The sequence below is a fragment of the Dreissena polymorpha genome, chromosome 13, assembly GCF_020536995.1.
Source record: "Dreissena polymorpha isolate Duluth1 chromosome 13, UMN_Dpol_1.0, whole genome shotgun sequence".
Lineage (NCBI taxonomy): Eukaryota > Metazoa > Mollusca > Bivalvia > Myida > Dreissenidae > Dreissena > Dreissena polymorpha.
The window spans coordinates 41,794,689-41,822,600 of record NC_068367.1 but is presented as its reverse complement, the minus strand read 5'-3'; the positions used below and the strand labels follow the sequence as shown (position 1 = coordinate 41,822,600).

Here is a 27,912-nt window from a genome sequence, read left to right as displayed (position 1 = left end):
GACAGTCAAAATACTTCATTACTCATGTTTATAAATCAATATTAATTTCTGAATCTAATTGTTTTGGCTATAATGCACTGTAGCATTCAAAGGGCACATAATGAATTATAGAACAAATATTTTATAATACATCAGCGGGTTTTCTGCTATTACATCTGAATTTTATTTTATTTTCATCTCACAAAGTATATAAATGTAATTTATATGATTTAAAAAAAAAACAAGATAAAGGCCTTATGGGTCAATATTTGTTGATTAAAAAAATAAATCCCAATTCGGTTCATTGAGTCGATAAAAATTTCCAAATTTTGTCATTGTAGGGATTTAAAATAACACAATTTGACTAGACTCCTTTTCCCACAATGGCTGACAAATCCCTGTACATAATATAAATGTTATCAGGATGGATTCACCATGATTCTTACCTCCAGATAAACCTCCATTATAGAGTCTGCAGATCAGTTTGCCATTCAGTGTGTATTTGTACAGTTCTTGAACAGATGTGACAAAAAGGTCTCCTTGGTGATGTGCAATAAATCTACATTCATGTTGTAACTGAAACTTCCTGCCAGGAACAAGCTTTCCCTGGTTGACAGTGATAAACTGGACCCCATGTATGTTGCTAATATTCACAGCCAGTACTGCAACCTCACTGGGTGTGATCTGACATATATCCTGTGGCTCAGCATTCACATCCCAATGACTCACCACCTTGTACTGCTGGCTCAGAAGCTTGACTCTCTTATTATCCCTGTCTGCAACCAGGACCTGTCCATCTGGGAGAGCACACATGCCTGTGATATGACATGAATTTGAATCACTTGGTATTCTCACATTGTGCACAGACTTCCGCTGGACCTTAAACACCTTGCCTGACTTTCCTAGCAGAGTCAATGCCTGCTGTACTATATGCTTACATTTTATGCTGGCTATAAGGCAGAGCTGCTTATGATCTCCAATTTTCTGAACAAGTTCATGGAATTGTGACAAGTCATTGTGAACACTGGTGCATTTATGAATAGAACTTGTAACTGACCCTTTAATGCTTATAACTTCATCTTTCATCTCGTTAAGTTCCTTCGTAGTAATATTATCAAATTCATTCACGATAGAGAGAACACTCCTACACATCTCTTCTTTTAAATATTGCTCATTTCCGCCTGATGTACCCACAGAATTATTATCACATTCATCTATATAAGTATTTAAATTGCCACACATTTGCTCTATCATAACTTCCCTATGTTCATTGTATGTTCTCTGCAATGACTGAATGCTGGCCTCCTGACTGATCTGCAGGGTTTTAATTTCCCCCAGGACAGTTTCCAGCTCCACTGACAGCCCCTCTAGGCCTGAGGGCTGCGAGTTGGTCAGCTCCGAAATCTGGGTCACTTCTCTGCACTGGCTGAAATAAACAATTAATACATGTACATACCAAGAAATAGTCAGTGATATTATGTAATGCTTAAGTGTCAAATAAAAACATACATGGACAATAAATTAACGCTTCTTGGGCTTAATATGGGGCTATATAGATTTGCACTTTTCCATCCATCTGTGTGACTTTTCTGTCATATATAATTCAACATGTATCCCTGCAACTTTACAAGAACAGTAACCAGGCATGTGAGCTAATGCGCACCTCTATATGTTGTTTCTGTTGTTTTCATCATAATTGTATTAATGTCTCATATTTATACATAAATGACATTTTAAAATATGTGTAGAGTGTAAAATAAACAGTATTGCTAGAAGAGGACTAACACTTTACATAAATATTTATCATTGTGTAATTTTACCCACATGCATAGTTTGATATGTCTTTTTTCAACATACTCAGAGATATGGCCACTGTTTAGCAAAGAAATCACATTTAAAATTGTGTTGTGAGTAACTCAAAGAGTACAGCTGATAGAGGGATGAACTAATCTTAAAGCATTACCCACCATGTGAAATTATGCACCTTGATATTTTTTTTTATTTTTTATTTTACATAAGAAGAGTTATGTGACAATCCCTTTAACCAAACGATAATATTTTTTCAATTGCGAGAAGCGTTACTCAAATAGAGGGATACTTCTACAGTAACATAATCGTCAGGTTAACTTGTGCAACTCCATATGTTTGTTCATAATTTAAAGAGATTTGTGCAGTTGTGGGACAAATTGGATTGTAGAGGTATCCATGTACTAAGAATACATTTCTAGTAGTTTATATTGTTTTCAGTTTTAGTATCATTGTACACCTTGACCACACTATCCATAATAACACATGCAAGAAAAGATCATTAATGCTCTTCCATCCCACAAAAAACTAGCATGACGTATATTTAATGTCTATTCCAAAACTCAGTATGTCCAGTCTAGCCTGTGATGAGCGACTTATGACATGCAACCTGGTCAACTATCTCCCAATATTTGTTGTTGTTATTTATTTATTTTTTTTTTTTTTTTTTTTTTAAATTTTTTTTTCTAAAAAATATGGAACGCTTCACGAATTTGCGTGTCATCCTTGCGCAGGGGCCATGCTAATCTTCTCTGTATCGTTCCAATTTTAGTATATGTACTGCCGACAGTTGTTATTTAACCTCTTGTGATTATTTTGCTTTTGTTGTTGTCATGTGATCGATTTGTGGAAAAGTAAAGACGCCATTGTTAAATGTTTGAAAGGTCAGGTTAGCGTGTGCAAACAATATGTTTGTTCAAAATGTTCCTAATTATTCTTGAGTTATCATCAGGAAACCATTTTACTGTTTAGAGTCACTGTGACCTTGACCTTTGACCTAGTTACCTGAAAATCAATAGGGGTCATCTGCCAATGATGATCAATGTACCTATGAAGTTTCATGATCCTAGGCCTAAGCATTCTTGAGTTATCATCCGAAAACCATTTTTCTAAGTTGAGTCACCGTGACATTTTAATTGTCAGGTAAACTCGTGCAACTCCATATGTTTCTTCATATTTTTTTGACATTAATGCAGTTGTCTTAAATGGGTTAAAATTCAATGATTAAATGCATTTAATAATAGCAGTACTGTAATATAACTTTTATCATCATTGAAAATCTGCTTATAATATTATGGGTATAACAGGAACTAAAACTGACTACTAAGTCTTTATAATTTCATGTTATAATCTTCTGTGACCTTTGACCTATTGACCTTAAAATGGATTGACCTCTTAATTTTCCTCAATGTAAACATAAAACATGTTGCCTGGCTGTAGGTCAAAGCATTCCCTAGATATACTGTGGAACACAATTGGTCTACGGACCAACGGACTAAAGAACAGATGCAAAGCAAAATAACCCTGCTTCTTACAAAAGGGTCCTCTATTTCTAAATATAGTCTGAGCAGGGCTTTTTTTCCTTCTTTGCGTTTGGCCGTGGACGGACATTTCACAATTTTGACACGGCCAATTCACAAACCTGACATGGCCGTGAATATTTACAAAAACGGCCGTTTTAAATCGTGAAAAACGGACTTTTTGTGCTCAAAACTGTCAAAAACGGCCATTTCAGAACAGAAATATAAGTTTCATAACCTCGTTTTTAATTCCGAATTCGCGAAAAACTGTCGACTCGCGTTACCGATGTTTGTTTGTTTTAATCGATTTAAAAGTGTTGTGTAACTGGTGAAACCGGCGTAAATAGTAAAAGCTCTGCCCAGCAACGTCACTATAAAAAATGGCGACGCCGAACGCTCTCTACTACACGAAGAAAATTTAAAAAAACGCAATATAATCCCGATTTATTTAAATTTGGGATAACAGTAAAGAAACAAAAGCTTTCTACAAAAGGGTAAGATTTGAAACATGCACATTGATAACATTATAAGGAAAGTCATTTGATAAAAGTGAAAGTATCTGCCGCGGCTTATGTATTGATGGAAGCTAGTCAAAACGGCCCCTAGTCAAAACGTCCCCTAGTATTGATGACTGAGACTTGTTATTCGTATCTGTTTACGATTGGAAATCTTGGTTAAAATACATGTAATAATTTTATATATATATTTTTTTCATTTAAATGCATATTCATGACACATATTCATGATTCAAACTTTGTATGTAGTCTATTTATGCTTTGTGAAAAAATGTGAAAAATAAAATAACTTGTTTACATTTCTTACAAAAGTACTGTTTTTCAATGTATACCTAATGTTTCAGATCAAATGACAACCTCCCAGGGAGATCATCATACACTGGCGAGGGTCAGGCTCACAGAACATGAAAATAATCATAAAGAAGGAATTTTCCTCTTCAGATTTTGAGAGAATTATTGACATTTTCAAGAGTAAAAAGAACAGAGTTCTAAAGCTGTAAAGTCCAGAACATGTCTGAGTTATGTGCCCTTGAAATGTTCTATGTTTATAAATGTTATTCCTGTGGTAAAGAATTGTTGGGACCAGGTATTTTAGTTGCATTTGGTACATGAATAATTTTTTGCAAATCAGATATATGTATATGTGTTGTTATTGTATCAAATACAGTATTCATAGAAGGAAAATATGCCTTTATTGCATTATTTAAGGAAATTTTGATAATATTCAAGTTTTTAACATGCTTTAGCTATGCTAATGCATTGAACTTTGAATTTCACAATTTAAAGAAGTTCGCGACTCGTTTTTTCACAATTTTAAGAAGTTCGCGACTCAATTTTTCACAATTTTGAAAAGTTCGCGATTCAATTTTTCACAATTTTGACAAGTTCGCGACTCATTTTTTCACAAAGTGAGGGGCCAGGGCCGCTTCACAAAGTCAGGAAAAAAAGCCCTGCTGAGTATTAACATTCTAGCCCGTGATAAGCATCTTATGACATGCAACCCAGCGATTTTTTTTCTTCTTTATAAAGTACCTGTAAAGGTATACTTTCCCAATTGAAGAAAAACTACGAAATTCCAAATTGCTGTCTGAAAATTTCCAAAAAGAAAGACAAATTCATTCATTTTTTTTTTCAAGAAGTGCATTTTCTGCAAGTTAACAAACAAGTACAAGAGGGCCATGATGGCCCTGTATCGCTCTACTGCTGAAAATATTCTTGGCGTGTGCAAATACTTAAATATAGGCCCTATTTAAGCACATGTACACTTTTGTGACACCCGGGGCAGGGTCAAATTTGACCCCAGGGGCTTAATTTGAGCAAACTTTGAAGAGGACTACTGTATCTCACTACATACAAAATGTGGTAGTCCTAGGTCCTAGAGTTAAGGACAAGAAATTTTGAAAGTTTTCACAAAATAAGCAAGATATAAGCATACACTACCCGTCTGTAGATCTGCCATAGTCATTAGCACTTTTCTATGGAATTCCATAGAAAATATTATGGAATTCTACGGAAATCGATGGAAATCCATGGAATTTGATGGAATTCCATCCACTTGCCAATTTTCCATCTGAAGCTGTTATGGAATTCCACGGAATCTCGACTAAAATTCCATGCATTTCCACGGAATGTATGGAAAACACCATGGAAAGTTGGACTTAGCCATTTTTTTCAACGGAAATCGTTATGGAAAATAACTTATACATTTTCTTGGATGGAAATCAATGGAAAATAACTTCTAAAATTTTCGCTGGTTGTCTGAAATGTATTTGTAGTTTAATACATGTATGAATTTATTTGCATCATGTATTTTGTATTTAAAAGAAAATGCAATAAAGGTAATTATAAATTTGTTCTAGAAATTGGAACAGTTCTGAAACTGTTCCATATTTGTGTTCTAAAACGTATGTTCTGAAATTGTTCCAAAACAGTTTTTTTAGAATAAATCCAGAACATTTGTGGAAAATGGCTTAGGACTAAAACTGTTCCAATAATTTCAAGAACCTTTTTAGAACATTTCAAGGACAAAATATGGTCAAAAATTTCTAAAAATGTTTTAAAATGTAGTTCTAGAACACATCTAGAACGCTTTAAGAACCAGTAAGTTCTACAAAAGTTCTAATGGGGAATAAGAACACATATAGAACACCTTACACTTACAAATAGCCAAATAGACTTCATAGTAGCGACAGCAGCAGCAGCAGTGGTAGTAGTAGTTGTAGATGTAGTAGCTGTATTAGTAGTAGTAGTTGTTGTTGTTGTAGTAGGTGTTGTTGTTGTAGTAATTGATGTAGTAGCAGTAGTGTTTTTTATATCAGTAGAGGTTGTGGTGGTAGTAGAAGTAGTAGAAGTAGTAGCATTAACAGTTTCTGTAGCAATAGTAGTAGCAATAGAAGTAGCAGTAGTAGCAGTTGTTGCTGTAGTAGCAGTTGTTGCTGCTGCTGTTGTTGTTGCTGCTGTTGCTGTTGTTATTGTTGCTGTTGTTGTTGGTGGTGGTGTTGTTGATGCTGTAGTAATTAAAGTAGTAGTTCTGCAGAAGTAGGAGTAGTTGTTACTTTCAAAGCAATTTCTACAAGTTTAAATTCCTTAACCCTGTCCAAGTGGTATACACACTGTTTTTTCTCAATATCAAACTCAGCCAGTCCAGGTTGTCAAATAATCTATCTGATACGCCAAGCATGTGTTGTACATCAGATGTTGGGTATGTTTGCTGCAAATCTATTGGTTATAAGATATAACAGCCTTTTCTAATTGGCTGAATTCAAATACAGAAAGTTTACCTGTTAGATTGAAACATGAAACATGGTGGACAATGTATTGGTTTAACTTGTTAAAATAAAGTTAAAGAAATTTAACAAACAGAAGAGTTCATTAGTTTTTCCATTAAAAACACTTTCTTAAAATACTTATGTATTTATATCATTTGGAAAGTGACATGAAATATTGCTAAAGAGTGATGCATACAGTGTTTGAGCAGTATGTCTAGGAATAGAACAACAACTGAAGGTTTGTGATTTTTATTATTTCTAAATATTCCTTTAAATTTAATCTTCTTATGACATTATTGTAGACCTTTTTATGTGATATTTGAGGTTTTAGTATGGAAAATATTAGTTTAAAAGCAGCTGTCACCCAAATTTTCACTTAGTGGAGTTTGCAGGTTGAAAAAGGAAGTAATAAGACCTATGTGGAGAAATTAATAACGTTGAATGTAGTATCGGAATTTTATCATGCAAGGTTATGGAACTGCAGGCTAAGGAAGTTTTGTACTGTGCATGTTGAGCGCTCAATGCTCATTAATGGTGTTAATGTTTATTATTATCCCCCGCCATAGGCGGAGGGATATTGTTTTGGCGTTGTCTGTCCGTCCTTCCATCCTTCCATCTGTCCGTCTTTCCATCCGTCCGTAGCCATATCTTGGAAGTGCTTTGGCAGATTTCACTGAAACTTGGTATGAGTATGTATATGGATAAGAGGATGATGCATGCCAAATGGCATTGTACACCATTAGTTAATAACAGAGTTATGGCCCTTTGTATCTTGAAAAAATGCTTTTTTGTGTGTCCAAGACCATATCCTGGAAGTGCTTTGGCGGATTTCATTGAAACCTGGTTCGAGTATATATATGGATAAGAGGAAGATGCATGCCAAATGGAATTGTACACCATCTGTTAAAAACGGGGTTATGGCCCTTTGTATCTTTAAAAAATGCTTGTTTGAGTGTCAAATATAATACTTATGTGTCCAGAAGCATGTTGGCGGGGGATGTCAATTCAACGTATTTGCTTGTAAATAAAAAATTAAACCAATGGAATTGGTTTTAAGGTATCTGAGTGTGCATTTTCATACCAATAGAATTACACATCATTCTAATTATAGCAATAATAAATTTGTACTAATCATACCAACAAATTAAGTTATGCTTAGTGCTTTGCGATGTATTCACTTCGTTTTTAGTTCTCTTTCTAAAGACCATTTAACAACTTAATATTTAAAACAATTCATGAAGTACGTTCCCTATACATTTTCATTATGTGCTTTAATTACCATTGACCAGTTGATGGAAGATACTGCAGAGTTTGGCAGGGAAATAATCCAACAGCAAGGCGGCTCTTTAAGCGCATTTACCTAGAGGACTTACAGGGCCACAAATTCATGGTAAATATTGTCATGCCCTGGGCTAGATAAGTTATTTAATGTTAACCACCTGAAAGTATTTTGTCTTTTTGGAATTCAATATATTGGTATAAGTCAGTTACACTTTTCTGGATCCTGGGATAACTTTAAAAGTTCTAAGTATTTTTTCATGAAACTTGAAACATGAACAGATGACAATAAGGACATTTTGCACGTCATTTCATGTTGTTTATAATGCAAGAATTCTGGTAGCTATGGCAAAAAATATATTTAACAAACTTAAAATAGTGAAGTTTAAGAGGTAGGGGACCATATTGCTTTGCAATCTCTTGTTATAGTTTGAATGCAAATAAATCTTTGCTTTAGACATTTTTATGATTTTTTATTCTGTAGAGCACATGAGAGCAGTATACAATGTACCTCATACCAAAAAGGACCCGGGTGGCAGTGACTGGTGTTCAATATTCTCAGAAAAAAAAGGAAAATGGCAGTGGAAGACTTGGACAAACATTTTTAAAAACTAGCCTCTGTGTTAAGCCTGGCAGTCTGTGGCTGGTGACATGTTTTATTTTGGTTACTTCTTGTATAAAAAAGACCAGTTATTTATTTTGTGAATTGTATTATGTGTTTGTTTTTTGTCTTAATTTATTTGTTTTGTTTTTAATTTAGGAATTTGAAACTTGGATAATTGAATTAAGTCTGTGTTCAACAGTACTGAGCATAGTATAATAAATAACAAATTTACAACAGTTGTTAATTTGTTATGTATTATTATTAACTATGCTCAGTACTTGAATACTGGCTGTCTGCATGGGAATTTGTTTTCTAGAAAGTTGGTTTCAGACTTAAATATTTGAAGTTAACCTTCGGAACTTTTCTAGAATTGTACTGGAACACATCAACTAGAACTGAACTTCTGTTATCATACTGAAAGTGTTCCAGAATTAATAAGGAACAGTTGTTGAACGTTAAAATTTATGAGAAAAAACTCAAGAACAATTGTGCGTGATGTGTGTGTGCATGTAATTGTGTGTGTTTATGAACATATGTGAGAAAGAAGGTATACTTGTTATAAGAGAAATGTAAAATTCTACTTCTATGTTTTATATTGTGCCTTTTATAAGTTTTTCTTTTCTCACCTGTATATGCGTGCATGTTTATGGATGTGTTTTTGAATGTGTGCATGCATGCCTGTGGTTAAGAGAGTTGGTACTTTATGAAAATGTAAAACCACTCATTTTTGAATATGTACTGTGACTGCATGTGTGTGGTTAATAATTGATGCCAGATCTTGTTCTTGTTTAACTTCTATGATGAAACCTTTAGTTACATTCACATTTGTTTTTCAAAATCAATAAAATGCCTTTGATCTATAATCTGTTTTATTCCAGCTTTTTATTAAATTCCATAGCTTTTCACGGAATTCCACGGCATTCTATGGAATTCCACGGCATTCTATGGAATTCCACGGCGTTCTATGGAATTCCACGGCGTTCTATGGAATTCCACGGCATTCTATGGAATTCCACGGCATTCTATGGAATTCCACGGCATTATATGGAATGCCACGGAATTCTATGGAATTCCACGGCATTTTATGGAATTCCATCCCATATCAAGTCCTCCTTCTGTTTTTTTTCACTTTTCCATTGATTGCATGGAATCGGATGGAAAGTTAGTGCCAATACTCCACGGAATTCCATCTAACGATTTCCATAGAATTCCATATGATTCCACGGCAGATCTACAGACGGGTACGTGCCCCGCGATTTTTGCCTAAATCACCGACCACCGCGTTTGGGCCAACGTGGCAAATCGCATTGATTTGCCACAAATTGAGGTGAATTCACGCTGTGGTTGATTCACGGTGATTTCACTGTGACCATCGGGCGATAAAGATCAGCTGTAGAATCATTGCGAAAACACCGCAAATCGCCTTGATTCGCGGTGACTACTAGATTTAAATTTCAACTTATTAACTAATGTCATCACTATTGACGATCACATTAGATCGCGAAAATGTATTCCAATATGAAAGTAAACACCGTACTGAAACAGCGCAACGGTTACAATACAGCGTGTATGACATTCTTTAGGACTCTTTATCGTCAATATTAACCAAAATACTCTTTTAAAATGGAATATGGGCATATGCGGGATTATCAAGCAATGGATAAAGATGGAAGAAGTTGTTTTAATGTGATTGAGACAGTTGAAACGTATGTATCGGGGAATCGAGAGACTCGGGCGAAAATACGACGATTACATTACAATCCATTATGAGTTCTCCATGGCTTCAAACTGTTAAATTGTATAATCAATAACGCAATTATCACTTCTCCAGTTGCGGTATCATACAGCTAGGTGCAAACACAGTTTTGTTTTATACGCAGCATTTAAAAAGTAACAAATAACCTGTCAGGGACATGGGGTGTGAAATACATGTTGAAATTTTAAAAAGTTTACTCTCTTATATCTGCCAACAATGCTTATAATCCCATATTGCTATAATCTTTGTGAAGATTAGACATGTACATGTAACGTAGGAAAATCGTTCTTCACTGCGTTGACCAAAAACGGGGTAAATCGCGGTGAATCACCGCGGAGATGATATTTATAGCATACACGGCGATCATGCTCGACCTATCGTGCTAAAACGCGCGAGATCGCGATGATTTTTCACCCAAAATAAATAATGACCACCGAGTGTCGGTGATTTAGGCAAAAATCACCGCCTAATTTTAAGTGTAGCAAACTATGTATAAACAAGGGACAAAATTGTCACAAAACCAGGTTTTCATTGTGAAAAAAAAATCTGATAAAGGGAGAAAACTCAAACTGAACTTTTGAAATGACCAAAAAAAATTAACCCCCTATGTAATTTTTTTTTTTTTTTTAAATCTATTTTTAGTCGTGGCGACCTTGACATTGGAGATATTTACGTGATTCTTTCGTGGGACACACCGTCCCATGATGGTGAACAAATGTGCCAAATGATTTTAAAATCTCACAATGAATGACATAGTTATGGCCAGGACAAGCTCATTTATGGCCATTTTTGACCTTTGAACTCAAAGTGTGACCTTGACCTTGGAGATATCGACGTAATTATTTTGCGCGACACACCGTCCAATGATGGTGAACAAATGTGCCAAATGATTTTAAAATCTGACGATGAACGACATAGTTATGGCTCGGACAAGCTCATTTATGGCCATTTTTGACCTTTGAACTCAAAGTGTGACCTTGACCTTGGAGATATCGACGTAATTATTTCGCGCGACACACCGTCCAATGATGGTGAACAAATGTGCCAAATGATTTTAAAATCTGACAATGAACGACATAGTTATGGCCCGGACAAGCTTATTCCGCCAGCCCGCCAGCCAGCCAGCCCGCCCGCATTCGCCAATCTAATAACCAGTTTTTTCCTTCGGAAAACCTGGTTAATAACGATAATTCCGGATGATCACAGCTTCCATTTTCAAAAGTATAGGCTGTTCAACATTGCTCGAGAAATAGTAAAGACAAACGTTTAGTAACGTTCCATTAAATGAATTTTACACGCTTCTATTTTATTAAATAGATCTAACAGCCCAATGGCGATTGGAGAAGCGTACATCACCTGAAGCAATGTGTAAATTTAAATTGAGATGCACATGTAAGTCATTTTCTGAAAATCAGGACCAAGTGAAAGTATTAATTTTACAAATAAACCAACATTTGATTTTATTCAAATGGTCGACATTATTCATTTATATGTGTCGTCTGTGTATTTGAGCAACTCTTTAGCAAATAGATATCGTTTATTTTAACGTTTAAAGCAAGTCTCGTTTCCGATATTAAACTATAAAAATTTCTTCGGTATGGTTACTGACCTACACAATCATTGACAGATGACATCCGATGGTAATTGTATGAAGTATGCAGAGAAGCTGACGAAATGTTAAAACAATCGCGAAGAAGTAAAAATACCAGGTTATTATCTGTACCTGTTTCTTTCGGAGTGAATACTCGTTGTGGCTGCGGAGAAACTTCGAGAACAAAAGAATCTATAGCCGCGAACTTTGTTGGTTTTGCGTGAGCCATAATGTTCAATTGTTATTTCAACAAATAAAGATATTGTTTGTAAATCAGGATTCGACATTCAGCAAGTACGGTGTTTACTTTCATATTGGAATACATTTTCGCGATCTAATGTGAATGTCAATAGTGATGACATTAGTTAATAAGTTAATTTAAATCTAGTAGTCACCGTCAATCAAGGCGATTCGCGGTGTTTTCGCAATGATTCTACAGCTGATCTTTATCGCCAGATGGTCGCAGTGAAATCACGGTGGAATCACCCTGAATCAACCACAGAGTGGATTCACCGCAATTTGCGGCGAATTACTGCGATTTGCCACGTTGGCCCAAACGCGGTGGTCGGTGATTTAGGCAAAAATCGCGGGGCGCGTAGTGTATTATAATCTGTCTACTCCAAATTAACATTGACGAACTCTAAAATATATTTGACCTCTGACCTTGAAGGATGACCTTGACCATTCAACACTCAAAATGTGCAGCTCCATGAGATACACATGCATGCCAAATATCAAGTTGCTATCTTCAATATTGCAAAAGTATTCATAAAATGAGTGATTTTGGCCACATATATTTGACCTCTGACCTTGAAGGATGACCTTGACCTTTCACCACTCAAAATGTGCAGCTTCATGAGATACACATGCATGCCAAATATGAAGTCTCTATCTTCAATATAGCAAAAGTTATTGCAAAATGTTAAAGTTGGCGCAAACAGACCAACAGACCATCAGACAGGGCAAAAACAATATGTCCCCCACTACTATAGTGGGGGACATAAAAAATGAGTTAATGGTTTTGTGTACAGGGGTTTTTTTTAGAAAAAGGGGAAGACGCTGGACGCTGGGTAAAAGAGGAAAATCGAGCGCGAAAGAGACATATTTGGGGAAAAAATAAAAACTGTTCATTTCAATGTCTATAACTCACCTACAGACTTAAGGGGTTTTTTTTAGAAAAAGAGGCATGTCTCTGACCTTTTTGTTCTTAAACACATGAACAAGTATGATATTAAAGTCAAAGTCCTAAATAAAGTTGCAGGTGTAGATCTAATAATGGGAAATGTTTTCAACTGGGGCCGGGGAACGATGTCAATATTATGATTTCAATTTCATGATGAATGGTTTGACGATCTAGATCTGCTACAGTATTGGAAGGGAAAGGTGCGGCAGCTGCCGATTGTATACTTTCACTTTCATACTAATCCGACAGTATTAATCGATGTTGATTACATGTACCTCCGAATCCTGCTGGGTTTCAACGGTTTTTGATGATTCATTCTTTAAAAAATGCGTCAACGCAATTAATATTTTCCGAGTCCGAACATTTTATTTTGTTCGTGTATGAACGCCAATTGTGAGACTTTTTTTCTGTTTTAACGTTTATATCTTGGCTTTCACATAACCCGGATGAAAATTCGACTGGTTTCCGGTAATTAATTGACGAAACACCCTTCTCGCGCAATCCAGTAAAATAGTCACATGATTAATACGATTATTTGCCCGGTTTCCATGACGTAATATAAGAGCTATATATAGAATCACTGGGATTCCCAGATTTGAGTGTTCGTCGGGAGAGAGAGAGAGAGAGAACGAGAGAGCGAGATCGTTGTACATGGTACAACTTGGATAAGTGTCGACTTCCCAAAAGAAAAAAAAACATTTCTTTGAGGGTAAAATATTATATTTTGGTGAAAAATTATATTTTTGGAGGGGAAATGGTATTTTTAGGGGAAAACTTCTGGTAGGGGAAGACGCCGAATAGCGGCGTCACTTTCTTAGTAAAAAAAAACCCTGGTGTAGAAGCGTAGTGTTGAGCACCCCCTTACAGTTTACAGTTTTTAAATTATACTATGTTAATATGACAGAAGTGGTTTCATTTTTTTTAGATGCTTGATCTACATTACAGCCAACGCGGAACAAACCTAATCTGCGGCTACATGTACGCCACGGCCCAAAATTTAGTTTGCGGCGGGCGTGTTGAGTGTTCACGGGCGTATTGCTGAGGCACTCGGCATCGATCTGCGCAACGACGCAGAGTCCGTTTTAACCTCGCATACTTTCACGGAGTAAATCCGCCGCATACATACTCGGCAGATTGAGTGAAAAGATATACACCAACATGTTCATTTGTGTAGCATAGAAAACTAGATTTATGCTACTTTCATATTTATTATTTTCACGTTTAATAAGCAATATGGCACGTAGTGCGCTTTAACAAATTATCGTTGAATAAATTACGCACAATGTTAATGTTTCGTTTGATTCTGAAATGAGCTTTCTTAAATTTGTAATCCGCAACACGCTTCCGAATGTTAATGCAAATGCTACATTAACAAATTCTAGAGTCAAATAAACAGTGCTAAAATATCCTTTGTCTCCATAAAAAGCGCGCGAAAATTATGCAGACATGTACAACGTCGCATGGAAAGTTTGGGTGTATTTTGTGTTGTATAAAAACATTCATCACGTCAGGCGATTTATGCGTGTTCAATGGGGAAAAAAAACGCCCCGATTGGGCGTTATTTCATCACATCTTTAAATGGTAACAAACGCCAAAATGTACTTGATACTTGAGAATAATTGCGAATAAGTGCGTGTCTTGAGCACTTTTATCATAAATATTTACCGGAATTTCCTTTAAAACTGGAATATACCGGATTACCGGGAAATGATAAGGGATATCAACTGTAAAATATAAACAAAATGAAACTAATCTATATACACATAGTCAAACAATAGTTATAATAAGCTGATAATTAACAAAACAACAATTAAGTGTTGGTTATTGATGTGGCTTCAAACTGCTAATTGTCTCAGCTAAAATATAATAGCAAAATCAACAAGCAATTATAAATCAACCAACTGCTGGATTCTTGACCACTCGTATGTGCCAAGACATAATTTCGTGACATTTATGTGTGAAATACATACACTACGGGCAGGAAACAAACTAACTTGGCCAGCCACATTAAATGTGCTTATATGCTAATACATGTTGTCGTAAAAATTAAACCCAAAACAAATATGTCTGTTGATCGTTTTAATATAAAGACAATAATCATACAGTGCAATAAACGCACACAAAGTAACTTAAAGTACTTAAGCCGATTCTATAAATGACAATGGCAAATGATTATTGGAATTTTATTAATACATGCCTATGATAATCGTATTTTGTTTTAATTAATTCGATTTTTTTTATTTCCATTCTTTTAAAATAATAATTAACTTATATCCGGATGACAGCAATATCTTAAGAAATGGGAATGCAATCACTAAAAACAAACAACAGCATGTTTTTTTATTAACTAATTAATCTATTTTGAATCTGTGCGCATTAAATTAATTATGATTTTAATTATAATTATAATTGTTCTTTTAAATTTCTTTGACTAACTTATCATTTAAAAAAGATTTTGATTTGAAGATGTGCATGCCGGACTCGGCGTCATGTCCCGGATCGCGGCTTGCCTCGGCATGTCTCGGCGGAAATATGCGAAGCTTCGCTGCGAAATGCTTCAACGGCCGACTCGGCATCGACTTGTTGCGCATTGCCGCCGCGCATCGCAAAATAATGTTTGTTCCACGTTGGCTGTACTGTAATTAATCTATTCTATTTTTTTTTTAAACTTTGATCATTCTTTCCTCTTTGTTCTTTTTTTTGGGTACGAATGTCTTAAAATTTTACCCATGTTGTATTGGTCAAAGATTGTTGATGAATGTCCCAGAAGTGGTTTAAATGCAATGCCAAAATCTTGAATAATGACAATAAGGATAAATCCAGAAATAAGCATTAGTGAAAAATATAATTGCCACTTAAGGCAAATGTGAAGTAAAGTACAAATGGACGGATTGGTCAATCAATATATACCTCACACATCAATCAAGGCCGGGGCATACACACTATTGACTGATAAAATCCTAACAAGGGCTGTTTGTAAAACACACATGCCCCCAAATGGGCTGTCATTTGCAGTGGCAGCCATTGTGTGATTATGTTAGAAACCATTTTACTGCTTCAGGTCACTGTGACTTGACCTTTGACCTAGTGACCTGAAAATCAAAAAGGGTCATCTGCCATCTGTCATAATCAATGTACCTATGATCCTAGGCATACCATTTTACTATTTCGGGTCACTGTGACCTTGACCTTTGACCTGAAAGTTGCTAATCCACCGATAATTACGAGTAACGCCCATATTATATAAACTGGAATCACAGTTCATTTTTTATACTAACAAGTCATAATACTACACATAAAGATTAAGAAAACACATTTCCTCGATGAGATACATAAATTATCCGAGTAGAATTAAATTGCTACCTCATGACCTTCGACATTGTAAATGGCGGACGTATTGTAAATTAACATTGAACCCGCGTTCAATTAAAAAATGGCGATTCAAATTACAAGTAATGGTGATTCAATAATGGAGAAAGCATTAACTGGATTTAACAAACATTTGATTAGGTTTGTTAAACCAGATAACAAGGAAAATTTGGATAATTAAAGTTAAACTACTACTGGTAAGGCATTCTTAAGTGTATATATTTTGGACATGTATAGTAATCGGATAAACAATAATAGATATACAAGATGTTCCATGCATTAAGATTGTGTTTTTGTACAAAAGCTATCATAGGGATGATGATAATATGAGGATAAATATGTGATGGAACGGTGCTACTGGTACATATCTTAATTCTTAAATTACTTAAATGTGTTAAAGACTTAAATGTGTTATGATGAAGTAGATTTAATTAGCATTTATTGTTTTTACAAATAAACATAGTTTAGTGATAGAAATAATAAAAAGTTGTAAAATGAACATGTTTTGTTTTTGAAAAGTCGATATTGTTCACACAAATTATTGATATAGTGTCCTTATCTTTGTGTACCAATTCATTAAAATATGTTGTGTTATTTATCATGGTATTTTTATTTTAATTTAATAAAGCAGCGTAACTTTTTAAGATATTGTGTTGCTCTTAGAGCATATTTTTATTTAAAAAAAAATGAATAATACAGACAAAAACACAATAAACGCGCTTCAAAATTGACCCCAGTATTTTTCAATTTGATTCCTCAAAATTTCAGCCCTGGGGTCATTGACTGCTGGTTTTTAAAATCTATTGAAATCCCTCATGATCGGTCCTCAAAGTGATTTTTTACAATTTTTCTTATCCGAGTCCTGGGACTGCATAACATGCAAATCTACGACTCCCTGAATCGAAAAAACGAGTCAGGGGTTTTCCTCGCTTCATTGGAAAGAGGCCCTTACCTATGGATTTTGGGAAGAATTCTCGCTAAAATTACTGCTTTGGGAAATGAAAAAGCTGGTGTAAGTAAGGATCTTTGGAAAACTGCATGATTCTAATGAAATTTTCAATTGGGAAGGGGCCTTTAATAGGCTCCTGATATATAAGGCTGAAAACCGCTGCTACTGCGAGCCCAAGTATTAAACTTTATTATTTTTTTCTGAAAATTCTATGCATTTTTGGGACTCCCATAACTCAAAACTTTGCATCCCCAGATATTTTTGTGAGTCCAGGACGCAGGACTCACGGTTAAAAAAATTCACTGTCCTCGATGCTCTCAAATTGCGTCACCTGATTCACACATGTTCAATGGGAATTCCCCCATCCCATAAATAAATTTGTAAATGCACTCGTGTAAAATGGCGGACATTTGAGTTTATGAAATTCTTTGACATATTCATTGGCTGTATTTTGGTTTTGAAAATATAAATTGTAATAATACTGGATTATCCAGTAATGGATAGATTTGGAACATGCAAAGATCTATCAATAGTATATGTGTATTTACAGCTACATTCCGAAATACCGTCGGTCCTCGGATTTTTCCGATAATAATATGGAAAATCCGGTAATGATTCTAATATTGCCGGACCTCATGTCCGGTAATAAAATTGTGGCGAAATATGGAATTCAACAAGCTTTTTCCAGAAAAGTTACAAGGCAAAAGTAAGGAATTTACAGAGTTATTTATGAATACTCCAATCATGAAAAACATTTTTTTATTGGTTGCATTTCTTGAATGACGTACATGCATATATGGTATCCGAAGATTTTTGCTGCGTCTTCAATGCAAATTACAATGTTAAAAATGTCATCTTCGTCTTTCGTCGTCATTTTTTACTTTTTGGGCCTGAAATAATCAGTCTGGGCCGGAAATGGCTGCATGAGTATAGGACCTCATTGCCGGCAATTAATTATAATTTTGGGAAGGACTGTTACAGATTTAAGGAGCATGTTTGTATCCATCAAAATCACAATCGGTAAGGTCTATTAAAATTATGAAATAAAAGTGGGACTTCAAAATTTATGTTTGGGACGTCCAAGATTTATGGTTTGGAAGTCAGGACTTCCAACTTTTAAAAGCTAGTGAAAGCGCTGTTAATTATTAATAGCTAAAGGAATATAAATGTGTGAGATACCTGTGAATTGTTCCAACACATGCAGAGCAGCACAGCTGACTGTGGTAATGGCAAAACTGTGTCAGTGTTTCATCCTCATGCACCTCACACTTCCTGAGAAAATCTTCCACTGCCTTAGAAACTGGCCATTTCTTAATATCCTCCCTTCCACATGTCATATGTTTTGTATGAAATTGACTATGCAGGATAACACATTTTTTACAATAAAACCCTTCACATTTTTCACAATAAATGTCTGCAGATTCCGTAAGATTCTGCTCTAAACAACGTGTGCAAGAAAAGTCTTCAACCATACGCAAACGTTTTGGAACCGAAGACAATGAACCTGTTGCCATTTTGTTACTGTATATAATGTTAAAACCTTTTTGTTCAAATCGTTCCAAGTTTATTTCTTGTGAAATATGAAAAAAATAAAGCTAGTTCCAAAAGTTTATCAACCTTAGACGTTAAAATTAACACTGAAACACAGATAAATTCAAACACAAGATATACAAAAAAACTTTTCAACCATAGGCCAACGTTTCACAACATTAGACAATGAACGTGTTGCCAATTTTGATATTCTAGTGTATGAAGTTTTACATGTGAAAGTACATGTAGTTAAAGTATAATTCTGTTAAAATAGTCTATAATACTGTAAACCGGATGGTTATGGCTGTGTTGTATCCCAATAAACAAGACATCATAAATAAGATAGTTCACAGTTCACTTCTTTTAATAATGTAGCAATGCTTTTCAGTCCATAATGAAAAACATGCAGACGAGAATTCAAATAGCAGTTAATCCTACAGTATAAATCAGGATCTGAAATATATAAAACAATTAAATACTAAACAATAAAACAATAGTTCAGTTCTAGTGGCCTTAACATTTATTTTATATGACTCAACTACTCATATAAGATTTAGGTACAACAATGACAACAATTATCATAAATACACAAAACGCAGCATCAAAAACCTTAAAAACAAGGGCTGTTTGTAAAACATGCATGCCCCCAATATGGGCTGTCAGTTGTAGTGGCAGCCATTGTGTGAATACGTTCTTTGGCACTGTGACCTTGACCTTTGACCTAGTGACCTGAAAATCAATAGGGGTCATTTGCTAGTCATGGTCAATGTACCTATGAAGTTTCATGATCATAGGCGTAAGCTTTCTTGAGTTATCATCCGGAAACCATTTTTCTAAGTTGTCACCGTGACCTTGACCTTCGACCTAGTGACCTGAAAATCAATAGGGGTCATCTGCGCGTCATGATCAATGTACATATGAAGTTTCATGATCCTAGGCATAAGCGTTCTTGAGTTATCATCCAGAAACCATTTTGCTATTTCGGGTCACTGTGACCTTGACCTTTGACCAAGTGAACTGAAAATAAATAGGGATCATCTGCGAGTCATGATCAATGTACCTATGAATTTCATGATCCTAGGCGTAAGCGTTCTTGAGTTATCATCCGGAAACCATTTTTCAAAGTTGAGTCATTGTGACCTTGACCTTTGACCTAGTGACCTGAAAATCAATAGGGGTCATCTGCGAGTCATAATCTATGTACCTTTGAAGTTTCATCATCCTAGGCGTAAGCGTTCTTGAGTTATCATCCAGAAACCATTTAACTGGTTCGAGTCAGTGGGACCTTGACCTTTGACCTAGTGACCTGAAAATCAATAGGGGTCATCTGCCAGTCATGATCAATGTACCTATGAAGTTTCATGATCCTACGTGTAAGCGGTTTTGAGTTATCATCCGGAAACCATCTGGTGGACGGACCGACAGACCGACGGACCGACCGACATGAGCAAAACAATATACCCCCTCTTCTTTCGAAGGGGGGCATAATAACTTTTTGTATTTGAGGAGGGTATAATGTGGGGTATTGTTATTTATTAGATGATCTTTCAAAAATAAAAAATAAAATTTTGGGGGGGGGGGGGGAAGGGGGGGGCAGGGATTCTGGGTTTGGGCGTGGGGTATTGTTTGAGTGGAATCCATTGTTGTATTCAGTTAAGTGTTGTTTTGTCAAAGTATTAATAAAATCTTATCATAAATAAAGAAGTTATGGCAATTTAACTAAAATTTACTCTTGACCATGAGTCATGGTCATTCAAAGGTCAAGGTCAAATTGAACTTGGCAGGTACTGTTCCCTCATGATGGTAAGAAAATATTTGAAGTTTGAAAGCAATAGCTTTGATACTTTATTAGTCAAGTGGATCTAAACACAAAATTTAACAAAATATTCTGTTACTAAGACAAAAAAGGGCCATAATTCTTACAAATGCTTGATACAGTTGTATGCTTTTGTTTAAAGTTGGGGTCATGTTGGTAAAGAAGTTTGCAAAATATAAAAGCAATATGTCAAGGGACAATGAAAATATTTGAGGTGGTACGCAAACTTTAACATAGATTTATCAATAATATGCATATTCTAAGTAACAATAGGGCCATAATTCTTACAAAATGCTTGATACAGTTGTCTGCTCTTGTTTATAGGTTAGGGTCATGATGGTAAAGAAGTATGCAAAATATTAAAGCAATATGTCAAGAGACATAAGAAATATTTGGGGTAGTACGCAAACTTTAACATAGATTTATAAATAATATGCATATTGTAAGTGAAAAAAGGGCCATTATTCTTACAAAATGCTTGAAACAGATGTCTGCTCTTGTTAATAAATTGGGGTCATGTTGGTAAAGAAGTATGCAAAATATTAAAGCAATATGTGAAGGGACAATGAAATATTTGAGGTGGTACGCAAACTTTAACATTTGCATGCTTATGCTAACAGAAACGGAAACAACGACGCCGGGGTGAGTAGGAAAGCCCCAATATACAGGGGTGGCGAAATCAAATGTCCGAGTTGCCCGAGTCGTACATTTGCTTGTCTGGGAAACTGATTTTTTTCAATTAAGTTGTCCGTGGACAACAAGTTTTTAAAAGTCGGGTCTAGGTATACAAATGAAAAAAATACATTGTATTAAAGCCGTAATTTAAATTAAGTTTTACAAAACCGGATATTGACATGCGATTACATTGTCAGTGCTATTTGCGGAGCAATCAAGCTAAAATACGGGCACTCTCCTGCGCAGTGATCTCCTTTATTTTATAAGAGACCAGGAGCATGCCGCATTTTAAACATTCGCAGGGATGGAAATTAGTGGTTGCCCGTGAGCCCGGGGCCAGTATATTTTGGCCTGGGCAACTCAAAATCAAAAGTTAGTAGTCCGGCTGGGCAACTTGCTTTTTAAGCTTGAAACAATTCAGTGCATTTTACTCCTATAAATATGAGGTCGATTTACATCGACAGATTACGTCTTATTATTTGGACTAAGTGCATTTAAACATTTAATGAAATTGGCGACTGTGAGTTAATAATTAGTTTAATAAAATTCATTTATCAAAGCCAATAAAATGATTTAACTCAGACTTATATTAGGACATAATACACATAAAGTTTGTTAATTAAGCGATGTTGTTGTTTATTTATCTTTTATTTTATTTAAAGAAATTCTTATATACACACGACCCTACATGTACATCGTACTGGGCTCGTTAGTCCTTACCTGGGCAACCAAAATACTAAAGATGGTTGCCCGTGTGGGCAACCAATTGTAAAACGTTAGTTTCCATCCCTGATTCGGCCCGACTGTTAGACAGTGTACAGACTGGTTTCTTTTTTTTTTTACAATCAGATGGAAATAAAAAGTATCAAAGTAAGATCTTTAATGGTAAAAATGGAACTTTTTTTTTTTAAATCTTCAACAACGGAGCAGAAACCCGAAGCTTTGAGCAGTCCACCTCCCAAAAAAACTAAGAAAGATTATGATAAAAAATATGATCTATTAAACGCACCAGAACTCTTCAAGAAACTTGGCTCACAGATATTCAATCGTTACCAGTTGATGATAATCAAATTGCTACCAGTAGCGGCGCAAAGCCTCAGTCTGATGAGGTCGACATATTGAACTAGTTTAATTTGTTAAGATTACGATGTACTTATGTTCAACACATGTTTTAATAACACTACCTTTGCAAGATTAAAAGTATTAGAAAGTCTTTATATTGTTTATAATATACTGCTATAATGAATGTACTTTTGAAATACAACTATAAACAAAACTAGCAAATCATACTCATTTTGGTATATTCCACATTGTTTTACATTAATCAATAAATGCGTTTATAATTTATATAAACATTAACGGACAAGTGTAGTTCAGCAACGGACAAGTTAAATTTCCTAAATGGTTGTCCGTGGACAAGTATAGTTTTTTGAGATTTCGCCACCCCTGATATATATATTTTATTTATAAAAGTCGAGCTAAAATGAGTGAAAATCTCTGACTCTGCCCCATCCCAAGCCCCATTGGCCACTATCTCCTCCTACACTGTTAGCACTAGAAGCTTGAAACTTAAACACATGGTAGGTATGAGTACATGTATGATAGTGCACTATTTGAAATTTTCATCTGGCCCCTGGGTCAAAAGTTATGCTGCATGTTGTTAGTAAAATGAGTGAAAATCTCTGACCCAGCCCCACCTCAACCCCCATAACTTTTGACCCAGGGATCAAATACAAATTCCAAATATTGCACTGTCATAAATATGCTCGTAGCTACCATATGTTTCAGTTTCAAAGTTCTAGTGCATATAGTGTAGGAGGAGATAGTGGCCAGGACAGACAGATGGGGGAAGTAAACACATAATCCCCATGCTTCTAATGCGTGGGGATAATAACCAGCATTAGAGGACTTGTGTACCTCTTTATTTAAGTTATGATTTTGTTTACATTTTCTTCTTTATGTCTTTTTTAAATACAAAAATGACATTTAAAATATGTGTCATGTGTAACTATAACAGGGCTAAACTTTTACATATATTTGTACTGTCATGTTAAGCTGCTCCATATTTTGGTTCATTTCCGTACGACAAAAAAGAGTTATCGCCCCTTTTTTATTAAACACATGACATGTTTAAATTGTGTTGTGCGTAACTCAAACAATATAGCTAATTAAGAAATGAATCATATGAACATATTGCCAAGAATGTCAACTTATGCATCTCAATATTTTGGTTAAGAGATTTTCTTCATAACCAGACCAATGGCCATTTTAGCAAAAAATATTGTTGTTTAATTGTGAGAAGCGTAAATACAAAAATTATTGTTGAAATAGTGTTCAATCTTAAGGAACATATTAAGCCTTACTTGCACATCTTCATAATTGTTTATCATAATTGTTTAACATTTGTACAGTTTTAAGACAAATTATATTACATGGGTATACATGTACATATACTTAAAGCATAATTCTATGTGTTTGTATTGTTTTCTACTTTAAGTATTTGCAATCTTAACCACACTATCCATAATCTCATATGCAATCAGATAAAATCAATGCTTCTCCACCCCACAAAAAGATGCTAAAGGCCCTTAGTATAATGCCACTCACCAAAGACATATAGAAACTAACCTGTTATGTGTAGATTTTGTAATGTCTGTGTAGTAACTTTAATAATTTTATCTAGGTATTTTACTCTGCATGACAAACACTTTATGTGGTCAGAAACAGCATTAGAGCAAATACATGTTTTTACTATAAACATTAAACTCAACAAGACTACTGCCAAGCAATAATTGTCCCCTACTGGCCCCAGCATTGTCAGAATTTTTCCACCATTGTCAGATTTTTTATATATTTGTTGCCATAGCAACCAGAATTTTTGACGTAGGACGAAAATGATATGACATGCATAATTTCCATATTGCCATTTATCCATGTTTCAATTTTCATGAAAAAATATGAAGAACTTTTGAAGCTATCGCAGGATCCACCATTTTCAGCAATATTTCTAATTTCAGCAATATTTCTAGTGTATTTGTTGCAATAGCAACCAGAATTCTTCACGTACATGTTGGAACAAAATGAAATGACGTGCATAATCTCCATATTGCATTTGTCCATGTTAAAAGTTTCATGAAACAAGAGATGTGTTTGTCAGAAACACAATGCCCCCTAATGCGTCGCTTTCAAGCCATAAATTTGACATTTGACCTTGAAGGATGACCTTGACCTTTCACCACTCAAAACATGTAGCTCCATGAGATACAAATGCATGCCAAATATCAACTTGCTATCTTCAATATAAAAAAATAAGGACCAAACTTTAACGAAGGTTAAAGTTTTAAGTAAGAAAAATACAATGATATTTGACCTTTGACCCTAAAGGATGACCTTGACTTTTCACCACTCGAAATGTGCAGCTCTGTGAGATACACATGCATGCCAAATATGAGTTGCTATCTTCCTGACAGACTGACTGACTGACTGACAAGACAGACAGACAGACAGACAGACAGACAGACAGACAGACAGACAGACAGACAGACAGACAGACAGACAGACAGACAGACAGACAGACAGACAGACAGACAGACAGACAGACAGACAGACAGACAGACAGACAGACAGACAGACAGACAGACAGACAGACAGACAGACAGACAGACAGACAGACAGACAGACAGACAGACAGACAGACAGACAGACAGACAGACAGACAAGTGTGACAGACTGATGGACTCACAGACTCACGGACACACAGAGGGCACACCATAATTAAGTCCCCTCCGATGTTAAACACCAAACATTAAACCCCAGACCTTGTATTTTCAGAGAATACAATTTTTAATGTTATTTACTACATCAGTCTAAATAAATCATTTGACCCATAGGCTTGGTAAGTTTTGACCACAGACTCGTGATTTGAGCAAACTTTGAAGAGGACTACCATACTTTGTTACACACAAAATATCAGTTTAAGAGAAGATTTTTTAAGGTTAATTTAGTTAACAATAAAGGTGTTTCTACATCTGATCACTTGGGGTGGAAAGTTTTGACCCCATCAACATGATTTGAAACAAACTGAGCAGAGAACCACTTAAAGTATTACATGCAAAATAACTAACAATCTAGGACCCTGTGGCTTCTGAGACGATTTGGTCAACATGTATATACTCACTGACTGATCAACAGACCAGAACAACCTCACAAAATGCTCACAACTCTTCTATACCTGACTAAAAAAAGTACATGATATTGGCTTACATGTTTCAGATATCTACTTTTTACAAAGTATTAATAACGTCCAGAAGAATCATTACACCATTTAATATACATAGGTTCAGTTGTTCATGAAATTGTGTGCAAACACGAACAATTTCATATAATATTGTCTTACTTATTGTTTACCAAACTGCAAAAACTCAATGAAATTTAATCAAAGCGGATTTATTTTTTTTATCTGTGTGCATGTCCCTTTATGATATATTTTAACTGTTTGATAATAGGTTAACTTGTCAACCCTTTAAAAAGGTTTCAACTGTTTTGTAAATTCTGATCATTATTTTCTGAGGTCCAACCCAGAAACTAGTTACCTGAGTCAAACAGACAAAAGGATGGGCAGACGAGCATGGAGTATGACAGATATAATTAGCAGAGAATCTTGATTTACACACAAGTTAACTCAATTCCATTGAAACTGGAAATCAAACTTTATATTGATTATCAATAAAGTGATACATTAAGCTCCCACCCGGTTGGAGAACATAAAATATATACATTGATAAAAAGGTTTATTGTTTAATATAAGATGTAGCCTGAAAGCCAAGTTGCGGACAGGTCATTAAGTAAATGTATGTAAGTTTGTTCTATCTGCAAAAATGTCATAAATCAAAGTCGATATTAGTTGACTGATTTTGTTCATTTATAGTTAAGGATATCATTAGAATGGGACAATGATTTCGGTTTTCTTGAATTAAGTTATTGAAGATTTGATTTACATCTGTATAGTTATTATTTAATTGAATTTAAAAATGGCATTATATAATAAACATCTTTTTCAAACAGTAAGTAAATTAAAAGCTGACCAACAAATAGCATGCATGTAATGATTAGGAAATAAAAATAAAGCAACTGCTAACAATAATCTCAATGACTAACTATGGACGATAGTAATTTCATCATACAATACCATTATTTAAAATACTGATTAACAACATCTAAATTAAATTAATTAATTAAATCAGGTACCTGTGATTAAGCTCAACAGATCTGGAGCAGCACAACTCACTATGGCTATTACACAATGCTGTTAATTTTTCATTTTTGTGTGAATGTCTTGAAATTGCAGATGTCGCCATTTTGATAATTCCCTTTCAACAAACAGGATTTTACAATCTTAAATCAATTGTAATAATTATGTACAAGCATGTCTACAATGAATATCACAGAAAACACACAAACAATGTTATTAAAAACAGGCAAGTAATACGAAATTTCAAACTGAACAGCAACCAAGTTAACCGTCAAATGGCGCTTGTATGATAGGAGTAAACAGTGTCACTATGTACACTGTCACCTGACTATTGGGTTATGAGTGTATTGATTATTTTAAACTGCACAAAACAAGGCTTTGTAGATAAACACTTCAAACCAGATTATTTAACACACCAGACTTTTAATTGATCTAATAAATGACATGTTATGAACATGTAATTATAATTATAATAAAGTAGGTTCTTACATAAACCATTTTTATTATAATACATCAGATCCTTTTTGTCACGTAATCGAATGTACTTAGTGAAGATAAAACAAGTCTCTGATATCTAAAATATTTCTTTTATTTTACTCTATTCTCTAACACCAAAATTGTACTATAGTAATTTCAAAGTCAAGGTAAATAACATAACATGAATAATTCCTAAGAGAAAGCGAGGTCCTGTCTGCCTATTTTGAGGGTTATTTATACCGATCCCGTTGTGTATTCGCTTAATTCGTGACCCACGCCTGTCAACAAGAAATGGACGTCAAACATGTGTATCTTGACGTATATAGACAGATGATGTATGATCCCTACAGATTTTACACCGCCTGTACTCGCGGGCCCCTATGTAATTTGACAAGCCAATTTGTATTCACAGGTGTATTCACACCTGGAACACGTATCGGAATGTCGGTCCTCCCCGCTTAATGTATTTACTAATTGTTTATATGCATTTTACGAGTCACGAATCTTATGTTTTCTGGTCCTCCCCGCTTAATGTATTTACTAATTGTTTATATACATTTTGCGAGTCACGATTCTTATGTTTTCTGTTAGTTACATCTCGCTGAAATATTTCTATTGACTTTTCATAAAGTAATATATTCATTATAACCCATTACATTACACATCTACATAATCAATTTTCAAATTTCATTACACCCTACCCGAAGGTTCTATTTCCTAAATTAGTTTGTTTATACAACAATAACACGACAATAACAACACAATAATGTACAATGAGATAAATTCTATTATTACATATATTATATGTATACCCTACCTGAAGGTTCTATGAGATAAATTCTATT

The 27,912-nt window shown here is 34.9% G+C and overlaps 1 protein-coding gene and 1 non-coding gene across 2 annotated transcripts; both read right to left on the bottom strand.

The window, feature by feature from the left end:
* Positions 1-54: 54 nt before the first annotated feature.
* LOC127854615 (uncharacterized) lies at positions 55-26,868 on the bottom strand. The gene is made up of 4 exons (XM_052389679.1): positions 26,587-26,868; positions 18,498-19,301; positions 426-1,405; positions 55-77 (listed from the first exon to the last, which is right to left on the bottom strand). Exons 2-4 carry the CDS (start codon positions 18,830-18,832, stop codon positions 55-57), a joined length of 1,338 nt encoding a protein of 445 aa, XP_052245639.1. The 5' UTR covers positions 18,833-19,301; positions 26,587-26,868.
* LOC127856688 (U6 spliceosomal RNA) lies at positions 2,475-2,578 on the bottom strand. The gene has a single exon (XR_008038196.1). It is a non-coding gene; the product is annotated as a U6 spliceosomal RNA (small nuclear RNA).
* Positions 26,869-27,912: the final 1,044 nt, after the last annotated feature.